This window comes from Mastigoproctus giganteus, chromosome 3 (assembly GCF_048544385.1).
Source record: "Mastigoproctus giganteus isolate SK-2022 chromosome 3, ASM4854438v1, whole genome shotgun sequence".
NCBI classification, from domain to species: Eukaryota; Metazoa; Arthropoda; class Arachnida; order Uropygi; family Thelyphonidae; genus Mastigoproctus; species Mastigoproctus giganteus.
The window spans coordinates 119,995,712-120,009,591 of record NC_143577.1 but is presented as its reverse complement, the minus strand read 5'-3'; the positions used below and the strand labels follow the sequence as shown (position 1 = coordinate 120,009,591).

Sequence of the window (13,880 nt, the reverse complement as noted above, 5' to 3'; positions counted from 1 at the left end):
TCACATTTGCACATTTCCAGTCTATGGGTACCTCCCCTGAGTCCAAGGAAGCTCTCATAATTATGGCTAAGAGTTTGCTTACTTCCTTTGCTGCCTCCTTTAATATAACTGGATAGATCCCATCCACCCCGGGTGCCTTTCTTGTGTTTATCTTCAACAGTTTCTCCTCCACTTTACTCCCAGTTATTTCAAGATTCTGTAGCTTACTGCTAGAGTTGAATACACCTCTGGCATTCCCCTCGCTGAATAACTCCTCATGTGTGAATGTCGATGCAAAATATTCATTTAGTTTGTTAGCTACCTGAGCAGGATCATCAACACTTGACCCATCAATATCAAGTGGACCAATCTGATTCATCCCTTTCCTTCTAGAGTTTACATAAGTAAAGAACTCTTTGCTGTTTTTCTTTGCATCCCTTGCCAAGGATTTCTCGTAATCTGCCTTCGCCTGCCTAACCTCCTTTGTAACTTGGTTGCATATCAACTTGTATCTATCATAGGCTTCTGTGTCATGTGTTAATTTGTAAGTATCCCATGCATTTTTCTTCTCTGCCATATGCCTCATTAGTTCATCTGAGGCGCCTCCGTAGCCAGGTGGGAAGGAGCAGCAGTGCGTAGCACACGCTTCTTGATTAGACCGGGGTTCGAGCCCGTCACCACCAAATATGGAGGATGCGGAAAGGTCAGGGAATGACCACCGCATATCCCGGAGCAATATGGCCTTAGTTGCTAATGCTCCTAACAAACAAACAAACAAAAAAAAAAAAGTTCATCTGACATCCATTTTGGCCTAAACCTTGAACAATATTTCTTAGTTGGTATGTAAAGCCTAGTAGCTTCCAAGATAAGTTCTTTGAATGCTTCCCATTTTGAATTTGCTGTTGGTAACATCATCAGTTGGTCCCACTGTATAGAATTTAAATACTGTCTCAGTCCATCGTAGTCGCCTTTACGGAAGCAATAACCCTTCCCTTTACACCTAATGGTAGTTACCTCTTTGAGTAAATCCTACTTCAGCACACTGTGATCACTGCCACCTAGTGGTTCATTTATCTGCAGATTCTTAATGCATGAAGAATCACTGCTGATAATCAAATCAAGAGTATTACACCCTCTAGTTGCCTCCCGAACATGCTGATGTAGAAAACAATCATCCAGTAAATCAACAAAAGCCCTGCTAGTGTGTGAGTATCCAGCCCCCAAATTCCAGTCAATATCTGGGAAATTAAAATCTCCCATTATAAGACACTCTGATTTACTGGCCCACTCTATTTCCCTGTACAGTTCCTTATTATACTCATCAGAGTCATTAGGCCTATAGCACACTCCTACTCTCAATTTTGATCTCCCAATGTTTATGTCACACCAAACTGACTCCACACTGCACTGTCCAGCGATGTCGACTGGCTTCACTTCCTTGGTTTTTATGTGTTTCTTAACTAATAGCATAACACCTCCCCCCTTCCTATCCTGTCTATCCTTTCTGTAGACGTTGTACTCCCCAAATTGCAGTTCCGCATCCCTGATATCTGTGTGACACCACGTCTCTGATATCCCAACAATATCTGCCTTCGATGTTTTGAGCAATACCTCAAATTCATCAAATTTATTTACTAAACTCCTAGCATTGGTGTACACGCAAGTATACCTGCACCTGTTTCTATTCTTAGCTACCCTAACACAACCCATGTGTTTACTTGTACCGCAATGGCTCCCAGCAGTCTCTGAAATACCATGCATCTTGTTTTTCAGGCTTCTGCTCATTCTAATAGAAGCAGTGCAAGAATCTCTTTCACCTCTGCCAGTGGCTACTGTCAATCTATTGGTCTTTGTCTCCCCCCAAGCTAGCAGTTTTCCGACCCACCTAACACTGCCTCGATAGCATCAGCAAATATTCTTGCACCCTTTCTATTTAAGTGTATCCCATCCCTGTAGAAGCAATCTCTCCTGTTACCAAGTACAGTCCAGGCTGAAAAAAATTCTACCCCTTGAGCCTTGCACAATCTTTCCAGGGCCGAATTGATCGACAAGGCTCTCATCATATACTCCCTCCTATCGTGTCTGGGCAGAATTGCAGACACTTTCAAATTCAACCCTAATTCTCGGCTTTTGTTCAACAGTGACCTGTACTTGTTAAGTAATTCTGCCGGTCTCCTACTCTTGATATTATTAGTGCCAACGTGTACAACTATATCACCTTTTGTGCCCTTAAAAGATGATATTCGCTCTACAACGTCATCAACCTTTGCCCCTGGTCCTGTTCCACCTATCTTTTTTACAAAGCATGTTCCCCGTTTCCCTGACAATAGAGTCACCAACAACTACTAGTTCCTTCGGGACCAGCGCATTCTGCCTTGGGGGTTGTCTCTGTGTCACGCGATGCCCAAGTGCAAGCTCTGGCGTTGATGTGGGCAGCTGAGAGCCTGATGGGCCCCTCAATTTAGTTTCTTCGAGGGCATCCACCCTGTCCTTCAAGCTCTCATATAGGCCCAGAAGAACGCCGAGTTGTTGCCTGATATCGATACACTCCTTGCATCGCGCACACACAAAGACATCCCCCTTGGCAGTATCATGTCCCGTACCCGATTGCTCTGCAAACATCAAGCAAACAGTGCATTTTATAAGGCTGTGAGTCAGAGGACAACTGCTCCCCTCAGTTCTGCTCTGAGCCACAGCACTTCCATTAGCTTGAGCCTTTTGCTTTGCTGCTCTGGTCTGAGTCATGATTCTATTAATTTATTAATTAATTATGTTATGTTATTAATTATATTACGTTTGTAATCTAAGTCGTTATATGTATTTATTTAAACCTACAATTTAACTGCTAATGAAGTTCAACTAACGCTACCTAGTACGGTATATCTAGTACGGTATCACAATGGCGGGAAAGTTAATAACGGTAGCGGTAGTTACGAACACATGGAAACCCTTACCGATACTTTTACAAGGCCGAGTAAAGAATAAATACACCAAATTAATCAAAAAATCACAAAATAATGTTATACTACTAAATTTAAATCAAAAGTTTTAGAAAAACAATAATTTCAAATCAATAAATAAGAAAAATCCACTTAGCGGCTTGGAACACGACCGTCAATAGTAGCCTCGTCAGCAGACTTCAATGGATTTATTGGAACATGTGCTGGATCAGTCAAACCACGTAATTTTCTTCGACAATTATTTTACAACGTACTCGATGATGGTATTTTTGAAAAAGAAGAAAATAAGACGGATAATCGAGTTCAACACTGTCCTTTTATGGCGTTTAAAGAAATGAAATATAGGTTTGATGTATCAACTGCATGTTATGCATAAAATGGAAAGATAACAACATATGTTCTATTTTTACCAATTATGATTTTGTTGAACCATTATAGTATGTACAACTTTGGTCAAAAACTGCAAAAGCTAAGGTCATTGTAGAACAACTTGCATCATTTATATTGTAAAGTAGTGGAATGGGTAGCGTAGATACCCATGACTAATGTATATCTTTGTACAGGATAGCAATCAGAAGCAAGAAATGGTGGTGGGTCCTGTTTACATACAAGTTAGATATGACCATCACTAATGTGTGGAAGCTTTTTTTTTTTTTTTTTTTTATGTGAACCCCAAACACGAGAGGTATTAGAACCTATAGTACTTAGTACCGTGCTTGGGTTGGAGGTTGAGAAGACGAAAGAAGATATTTGTTGACATTGCACTTGAACTTCTGTAGATTGTAATTTTCAGGAAATACGTATGAAGGAAGGTTGTTCCAGAAAACAGCAGTTGAATGAATAAATGAGGAAGATGAAAAGTTGGTTCTGTGGGTTTGAAGTTGGACAGTAAATGGATGTTGGCTGGTGGCGGCACGTGTTCGGACTGTTTTGAAAGAGAGAGCAGGAATTATAGAAGCCAATTCAGAAGAACAGTGCCCATGGAAATATCTGTAGAAGAGGCATGCAGCAGAAACAGCACGTCTATGAGAAAGCGAGTGGATAGACTCTGTTAGAGATGAATCATTAATTAACCTAACTGCCCTCTTCTGAATGGAATCAAGAAGCCTGAGAGAGGTTTTGGGGGCACCACCCCAAATGTGGGAACAATATTCCATGGCAGGGCGGATTTGCGATTTATAGAGAGTGAGCAGCTGTTTGGAAGAAAAGTAACGCCGAGAGCGAAAGAGAAAACCAAGTTTTTTAGATGCAGAGGAAGCAATATTTGTAATGTGCTTGTGCCAAGAGAGATTAGAAGTCAGGGTAATCCCCCAAAAGAGATATATCCTTTTGCCTAGAAATTGGAGGGTCACTAAAGATAACCATAGGAGCAGAAGAATCCTTTTTCCGAGATATAAGACAAGACTGAGTTTTAGAAGGGTTGAAATCAACTAAGTTGTCTTTGCCCCACTGGAGAATTACCTGAAGATCGGCATTTAAGGAATTGGTAGCAGATTTTTGAGAAGTTGAAGCTGATTGAGCAGGGCAAGGTTTCTCAAAATGGAAAGTTAAATGCAATGTGCTATCATCGGCAAAACTATGGATAGGATTTCCAGTCAATGGAAGAAGGTCATTGATATACAAGAGGAAAAGAGTGGGGGAAAGAACTGAACCTTGGGGGACACCGGCATTAGTGGAGAAGTTAGAAGACAGAGAGCCATCTACCATCACCCTCAGTGAGCGATCAGAGAGAAAACTGGATAACCAATTACTAAAAACAGTTGGCAAACCATAAGATGGAAGCTTGTTTAGAAGACCTTTATGCCAAACACGATCGAAAGCCTTTGAGATGTCAAGAGCAACTACTTGTGTTTCACCGAACCTTTCCATTGAAGTAGTCCATAAATGGGTAACATAAGCCAGAATATCACCAGTGGATCGACACTGACGGAATCCATACTGGCGATCATTGATCAGACGGAAGGTTTCTAGGTAGTTTAAGAGTTGGCGGTTAATTGATTTCTCCATTACTTTAGAAAGCGTAGAAGTAATTGCAATGGGACGATAATTGGATGGGAGGGATTTGTCACCCTTTTTAGGAACTGGCTGGATATGAGCAAATTTCCAAGCAGAAGGAAAAACACCTTTGGAATAAGAAAGTGAAAAAAGGCGGCAAAGAATAGGAGTGAGTTCGGGAGCACAGATTTTGAGAACAAGTGGAGAAATACCATCAGGAACTGGAGCTTTCTTAGCATCAAGATTCATCAAAATCCTTCTGATATCCTTTTGACGGAAGACCACAGGAGGCATTGAATGGACCGTGTTGGGAATGGTGGAGGTGTTTTACCAAGTTCATTAATACATGAGCTGGAAGAAAAATGGGATGCTAGCAGGTCAGCTTTATCCTTGGCTGAAGTGACAACAGAACCATCTGGTTTGGACAGAGGTGGAAGCAGAGATGGGCAAAAGTTGCGGCCAATAGCTTTGGCAAGAGACCAGAATGCTCGGCTACCATTAGGGCAAGAAGCAAGTTTTCTACTCTTAGCCTGTTCAAACTCTAGTTTGGACTGATTAATAACTGCTTTACAATTGTTACGAGCTTTGGTGTAGGCAGAAAATGAAACTGAAGAATTAGAAACAAGCCAATTACGATATGCAACATTCTTCTCTTGAACAGCCTTAGCACATTTATTGGAAAACCAAGGTTTAGATAAAGGACGAGATTTTAAAGTGGAGTGTGGGATAAAGGATTCCATTCCTGCAAGAATAATTTCGCTGACACGATCTGAGCAAACGTTGACATCAGGAGTTTTGAAACAGCAATCCGACCAAGAAAAAGAAGAAAAGAAGTCTCGCAGGTCATCCCATTTTGCATTCTTGTAATGCCAAACAACAGGAGGTTGGGAATAGCCATGAGATAACAGTTCCATTGGGGAAGAGACAATCACCAAGTTGTGATCTGAAGTGCCTAAAGGACCTCTCACTTCGACCGTGTACTTAGAAGGGTTGTTTGTGAGAAAAAGATCAAGCGTATTGGCTGTATGATTCGGATTGTCCGGTATTCTTGTAGGTAAATGAACAATCTGTGCTAGGTCATTAGTAATTGCAAAAGCCTCAGCATCTCGACCTGCTGGGTCGGTGTGACTAGAAAACGGAAGCCAGCTGGAGTTGTGAACATTAAAATCACCAAGGAAAATTACCTCACTGTTAGGAAAGTTGGACTGGAGAAAGTCAAGTTGCAACGAGAGGAAGTCAAAGAGCTCCAAGTGATTAGTGGAGTTGGGAGAACGGTAGAGACAACAGATGAATTTGACACAATGAGGTAGAGAGATTTTAACCAGAGAAGATCAAAGAGAGGAGATTCCAAATTGCCAAGTCTCTGACAGGGAATATCAGAACGGACATATGCACAAGTACCACCTTTGAGGCGAAAGGAATCATACAGCGAATAATTTGGGCATCTGAGATGAGCAGTAGTTGAATCAACCGATAACTGAGATTCTGTCAGAAAAAGTACATGGGGTTTGGCAGACTGCAAGTGGAAATGGACATCGGTGAGATTGGAATTGAGACCACGTATATTTATGAAATGAATTAGGAAGTCCTTGGGAGGTTTAGATCTTTTCGCAGATAAGCTTGTTCTATTAGTTTGACAATTCATGGTGTATTCAATAGTAAGAAAAAGTGGGTGGGACATGCTGTATGAAGTAATGAAATTTTTGGATATGGCGTACATGTGGTAAGAATATACCCAGATCCTTGACATAACGTGGCCTCGACAATGCTCCCCGCATACACACTACTCGGACTCCCTCCAGTCACTATCTGGCAGAGTAGAGGTAGCAAGATTATACACTAGCTGATCCGGAAGCCTCCTACAGAGTTGCCAATAGGTTCGGTCCGGTGTGCTAACTAGCGGCCGGCCTTCGAAAACCGTTTTAGAGCTGTACCCTCGAAATGTAAGGAATATTGGATCTCGCCTGCACCAAATGACACCAGAGATAAAAATGAATCAATTAGATTTTCGTCGTAACATCATATGAAGTTATTTGAAAGATGCTGCATCAACAAGAAGCAATAAGAAGTGAAAAGTGTGTGAAAATTAGCGAAGACCATCACTCTCAGAAAACTTTGATAGACAATTAAAATGTTCTCTTTGTCATATGAAAGCTAGGTGGTCACTTAACAATTGTCAGAAAACAATGTGTATTGAACAAACAAGGTTGCTTTGAAAAATACCACTTGTCTGCCTAACATCCCCATTTGAGGACACCTGTGTTTTTAAAAAAAATAAATATATTTTCTTTGAAATTTTGGTATTGTTTGTTTCCTTGACTTATAATCTCACCTAATATTGAGCAAAATGAGTTTTAGCATTAGTTGAGGCATATGATACAAGAAAACAAGCTTATACAGCATGTTAGCATTAGCAAGGGCACGTGATGCAAGAAAGCAAGCTTATATAGCATCAGCCAAAAAAAAAAAAAAAAAACACCCACACACACACCCTTCTCATTTTACTCATCCACTCACTCCAAATGTTTGTCTAGTTCTGCTTTGAATCTGTTTAAGCTATCCACTTCTACAATGACAGATGGAAGGTGGTTCTAGCAATCAACCACCCGCTGGCTAAAGGCAAACTTCCACACATCTATCCTACAACTGTCTTTCCTCAATTTGAATTTATGCCCTCTCAGGTGATTATTCTGAGCAAGAGGAAGAATCCCATCAGCATTGAGCCTGCTCAAACCATTCAGGAGTTTTTTAGACCTTGGTTTTCAACTTGAACAAGTTTTGTTTCTGTAGTAATCTTTTTAGCTGAAATATTAGAACACTTGGAAGAAGATTGAAAAATTCTTACAAAAAATAGGTAATCAAAATGGTTCAGTAGTTACTCTGCATATAACACAGTGGGGGGAAGGGAGCACCTGCTACAACAGGCTAAATGTTCTGTTTTGTGTAATTATCTACTTAGGCCAGATAAAAAATTAAATTGGGTGTTTTGTTTTCTATTTGTTTTAATTACTGTAATGATTACAATTCAGAGTAAACTGCACAACCTCTAACTACACATCTTAATTTGTGGAATCTGTAGGGGGGGGGATATATACAGAGTCCAGACACAATATTATGACCAGCCCCCAATGCAGACATCACACACGCCTGGCGAATCATACAGCGCACTTGTCAAGTTCACACACCACAAGCATATAAGGCTTGATGTTCGGCATCCATGAACACAGTAACAGCCTCTGTCATGGGCAAAGCACATGACCTATCAGACCTGGAAAAAGGTATGATCATGGGCCGGGGGTGCCAGCATTTCCAAAACAGCTGACTTTGTGAAATGCTCACGTGCTGCACTGGGGAAAGTGTATCAAGACAGTGGGACAGTTTTCACTACCTGACATGCCAATTGTGGATCCCATGTGCCATTGACCTCAGAGGTGAACATCAGCTGAAACGGTTGGTCAGGACCAATCGGCGTACTACCGTTGCCCACTGGCTGTCAGGCGTCTCCGTGGCCAGGTGGGAAGGAGCGTGCGTAGCACACGCTTCTTGATTAGACCAGGGTTCGAGCCCGTCACCACCAAATACGGAGGATGCAGGAAGGTCAGGGAATGACCACTGCATATCCCGGAACAATATGGCCTTAGTTGCTAATGCTCCTAAAAACCAAACAACCACTGGCTGTCCAAATAAACTGTGGGGACACCAGAAAGATCTCCAACACAACAGTGCAGCGAACCCTGTTGCACATTGGGCTCTGGAGCAGACGTTTGTTGACAGCACCCGTGCTGATGGCCATTCATCGCAAACAACACTGTCGGTTTGTACAGCAATACTGACACTGGGCCCCTGCCAAGTGGTAACGGGTGGCCTTTTCCGATGAGTCACGGTTTCTGCTCTACCAAATAGATGGACGGTGGTGTATTAGGCATGAAACCTCCGAGAACAGACACCCAGACACGATTTGGCAGAAGGCAGGCTGGTGGGGATAGTGTTATGGTCTGGGGAATGTTTTCATGGCATGGCTTGGGTCCACTGATACCTCTGGAAGGCACCCTGAACGCAAATTGTTACCTATTGATTGTTGCCGATCAGGTACACCCATACATGTTGACTGTGTTCCCTGGGGGCGATGGTATCTATCAGCAAGACGTCACACCATGTTGTCAGAATTGTCCATGAGCATGATGAAGACTTCAAGCTACTCCCTTGGCCACCGAATTCCTCGGATCTTAACCCAATTGAAAATCTATGGGACCACCTCAATCGACATATCAGACAGATGGATCCTCCACCAAGGAACCTACAGGAACTCTGTGGTGCACTGCAGTCTGCATGGTCACAGATACCTGTAGCAACCTTCCACAGACTTATTGAGTTCCTCCCATGGCGGCTGGCTGCGGTGCATGTTGTGAAAGGTGCATATTCTGGATACTAGGTAGGTGGCCATAATAATGTGACTATATATATATATATATAGATGGATCTATATATATATATATATATATATAAATCTATATATATATATATATATATATAGATTTTTTTTTTTTTTTGAAATTCTTGATATTATTCTTTACTTAATCTATATAATTTTTTTATGGCACGTACTGTTGAATTATTAAAAATCATTAATTTTTTTATTGTAAATCAGTTGTGAATTTATTTATTTATTTTTTTTTTGTGTTAATTTCTTTTAGGTTAAAGTAATTGATATTGTTAGATATCGAAAAATATATGAAGAAGTAATGAAAAAACTGGACAAACTAGAGAATGAATTTTTACCTCAAGTCACTGTGGACAAAATGGAGGTGAGAGAAATTTTATGCAACATATTTGTTAACCATATTGGATAATATCATTAATTCTTTACTATGATTCATTATTTTTATTAGCAGAAACATCTTTTGAACTAGGCATGGTATTAATTTAATATTAATGAGATGCTGCTTTAGCTGAACTCAAGAAATATGACTAAAATGGTATATGCTTTAATGGTTATGTAGGAAAACTTGAATCAGTGGAAACCATAGACAAATAAAAGATGATAAATATGTAAATTTAATAATGATAAAAGTAAAATAAACTAGAAAAAGTTATTTATTTTAAATCAATACAGTTAATTTGTTCTTAGGATAGTATTTTAGAAGCAGACTGGTTCCATGTATTGTAATACAATTATGTGCCCTTGTTGCTTATCAGTCATATATGCCCTTTCTGTTGTCATGTTTTCAGAGCTACAGATGCATTTACCATCTGTAGCTCTGGAAAAGGAATGTATTTGGAATTATTCCACTTATCAGGCTGCACAATAAATGTTTTGAAGATAAAATGAGTAATTTAACTTCAATTCAATTAATGATGCATTTAAGACTCTTTTCCAAATTTTTACTTATAACACCAAATTTTTTATTGACAAGTTTTCAGCACATTTTAGTGACATTAAGTGTCTTTGAAGATAAAGAAATAGATGAAGCAATAGATATTTTTCTGCATTGGTTCAGTGTGGAACCCTAACCAAGCCTTTTACAACAGAAGAAAGAATTGTATTGATATACGGTGGTCCTTGGTTGGAGAAACAGTGACAAGGAAGCTTGAATTGTACCAAATTATTGCACCTTATGCTTAGTATTTTAATTCCTCATAGTAATGCTGAGTGTGAGAGAATTTTCATCCAGGTTAGAAAAACAATAACGAATTCAGACTTCTCTTTCTGGTAAAGCTATGGAAATGCTCCTGGCAACCAAGCCTAGATAGTAGGGCCATGTAATGAAAAAAACTTGGACTCAGTTTCTAAAGAGGCAAAACCTTTGACAGGATCTTTCTTGATGTCTAATAGAACAACCAAACAGAAATCCCCAGACAAAAATGTTAGGTAAGCTAATGTTTATAAGTATGCTGTACAAATAAAGTCTTATAGCTGAATTTTAATATAAAATCTGCAATATGCTAGATTTGGTTCCAAATGGGTAAATTGAGCTTCTTTCAGAGCCTTATATAGTTTGATATATTGCAAACAGCTGTACAGATCACTTCAAACATCACACATCCACTGTTAACCAGTGAGTGGTAGTACTTCTCTAAGGCATAGTTTTCTCAAATTCTAATATTAAACTTCTGGTTTGTTTTAATTGATTAGGGTAAAATAAAACGTTTATTTATTCAGGTTCTAGCTTTTGAAATAATTATTTAATTTCAAAAATATTAATATCAAAATCAAGATGATTACTTATGACAGTGGTCCTTTTTGGCCGAAGTAATCCCAGACGTTCGGCCAGGTCCTCAGGTAGCTCCTAAAATTATTATAGCCAAAGAATGTGAAGAAAGTGGAATTTTTCAGTTTTTTGCATGTGTGTAAAGTATTACAGAGAAACCAAAAAAATAATTCCTACGCTTAAAATTTTAAACTAAAAAAAATGCAATAGTAGTAGTAGAGGCATGTGATGCAAGCATATCAGCCAAAAAAAAAAAAAAAAAAAATCACACATCCATTCCCTCTAAAAATTTGTCCTGTACCTACCTCAATTTATTTAAGCTAACTTCGACAATAACAGATGCTACTTAAGTTCTGTAAATAGATGCTTCTATTTACAGAACTTAAGTCTTTCTTAACATTAGCATTAGCATTAGTAAAGGCATATGAGGCAAGAAAGCAAGCTTATGCAGCATCAGCCAAAAAAAAAAAAAAAAACCACTTCCACTTCACCCCTCTGTTCATTCGAAATACCTGTCCAGCTGAGCCTTAAATTTATTTAGGTTATCAACTTCCAGGAAAAGGGATGGAAGTCTGTTCCACCAACCAACTACCCGCTGGCTAAAGGCAAATTTACGCACGTCTGTCCTACATCTCTCTTTCCTCAATTTGAATTTATGCCCTCTCAGGTGATTATTCTGAGCAAGAGGAAGGATCCCATCAGCATTGAGCATGCTCAAACCATTCAAGGCTTTATACACCTCTATCAGATCACCTCGCTGGTGCCTAGTCTCCAGACACTGTAATTTGCAAAACTTAAGCCTTTCTTCGTAAGAGTACCCCTTTGTTCCATTCACAAATCTTGCTTCCCTTCTTTGTACTCGTTCCAGCAGCTCTACATTCTTCTTGAAATGAGGCCTCCAGACCTGTATACAGTACTCAAGGTGTGGCCTGACCATTGCCTTATACAAGGAATAATCACCTCCTTATCCCTGCTAGAAAAATTCCTGTATATCAGTGACAAGACACCATGAGCTACTCTTGCAGCCCATCTGCACTGCTCAGAGAACTTCATATCTGCCTGCACAACAACCCCCAAGTCCTTTTCATTCTCTACCACTGTCAGTGTAGTACCACAGAGTTGATACGTTGCTCTGGGATTGCTGTTTCCCATATGTAGTACTTTATATTTGTCAATGTTAAACTTCATTTGCCACCTCTCAGCCCATCTGCTCAACCTTTCCAGATCCTGTTGCAGCAGCATAGTGTCAGTAGTGGCCTTGACAACCCTGCCAACCTTTGTATCGTCTGCAAACTTGGACATCAAGCTTGATATACCATCGTCAATATATCATTTATAAATACAGAAAACAATAATGGATCCAACACTGAACCCTGAGGGACTCCACTAATAACATTAGTTCACGATGAGCAGTGTCCATTGATTACCACTCTCTGTCTTCTCCCCCTTAACCACCCCTTTATCCATAGCACCAATTTGCCTCCAATGCCACACTGCTCCAATTTGTGCAGCAGTTTTCCATGTGCAACAGTATCAAAAGCCTTTCTAAGATCCAAGTATATAATATCAAAGTTAATCCCTGCATCCAGTTCTTTTGTGACTGCATCATAGTATCCAATCAGATTAGTCAGACAAGACTTCCCCTTAACAAACCCATGCTGTGTCGGAGCTGTAACTGAAGTCTTGTCTGGATGATCTTGTATTGCTTCTTTAACCAGTGCCTCCATTATTTTTCCTAGAACAGAAGTTAAACTATCAGGTCTGTAATTACCTGTGTCTCCCTTTGATCCTCCTTTGTGGATTGGGGTCATATTTGCACATCTCCATTATGTGGGTACCTCCCCTGAGTCCAAGGAAGCTCTCATAATTATGGCTAAGGATTTGCTTACTTCCCTTGCTGCCTCCTTTAATATAACTGGATTGATCCCATCCACCCCAGGTGCTTTTCTTGTGTTTATCTTTAACAATTTCTCCTCCACTTTACTCTCAGTTATTACAAGATTCTCTAGCTTACTGCCAGAGTTGAATACACCTCTGGCATTCCCCTCGCTGAATAACTCCTCATGTGTGAATGTCGATGCAAAATATTCATTTAGTTTGTTAGCTACCTGAGCAGGATCATCAACAGTTGATGATCCTGCTCAGGATCATCATAAATTTGATATCAATTTGACCAATCTGATTTATCCTCTTCCTTCTAGAGTTTATATAAGTAAAGAACTCTTCACTGTGTTTCTTTGCATCCCTTGCCAAAGATTTCTCATAATCTGCCTAACCTCCTTTGTAACTTGGTTACAGATCAACTTGTATCTATCATAGGCTTCTGTGTCATGTGTTAATTTATATGTATCCCATGCATTTTTCTTCTCTGTCATATGTCTCATTAGTTCATCTGACATCCATTTAGGCCTAAACCTTGAACAGTATTTCTTAGTTGGTATGTAAAGCCTAATAGCTTCCAAGAGAAGTTCTTTGAATGCTTCCCATTTTGAATTTGCTGTTGCTAACATCTTCAGTTGGTCCCACTGTATAGAATTTAAATACTGTCTCAGACCATCGTAGTCGCCTTTACGAAAGCAATAACACTTCCCTTTATCTGTGATCCCACACTGTCATCACTGCCACCTAGTTGTTCCTTTATCTGCAGATTCTTAATGCATGAAGAATCACTACTGATAATCAAATCAAGAGTATTACTCCCTCTAGCTACCTCCCGAACATGCTTATGTAGAAAACA

General features: G+C 39.8%; 1 protein-coding gene across 1 annotated transcript in view; it reads left to right on the top strand.

Annotated features, from left to right (window-relative positions):
* Positions 1-13,880, top strand: part of Ocrl (Oculocerebrorenal syndrome of Lowe) — a 529,958-nt gene that overhangs the window by 285,531 nt on the left and 230,547 nt on the right. Inside the window, exon 17 of the mRNA XM_090369405.1 lies at positions 9,629-9,739. Coding sequence (XP_090225531.1) covers positions 9,629-9,739 — 111 coding nt within the window. The remainder of the gene's footprint in view (positions 1-9,628; positions 9,740-13,880) is intronic.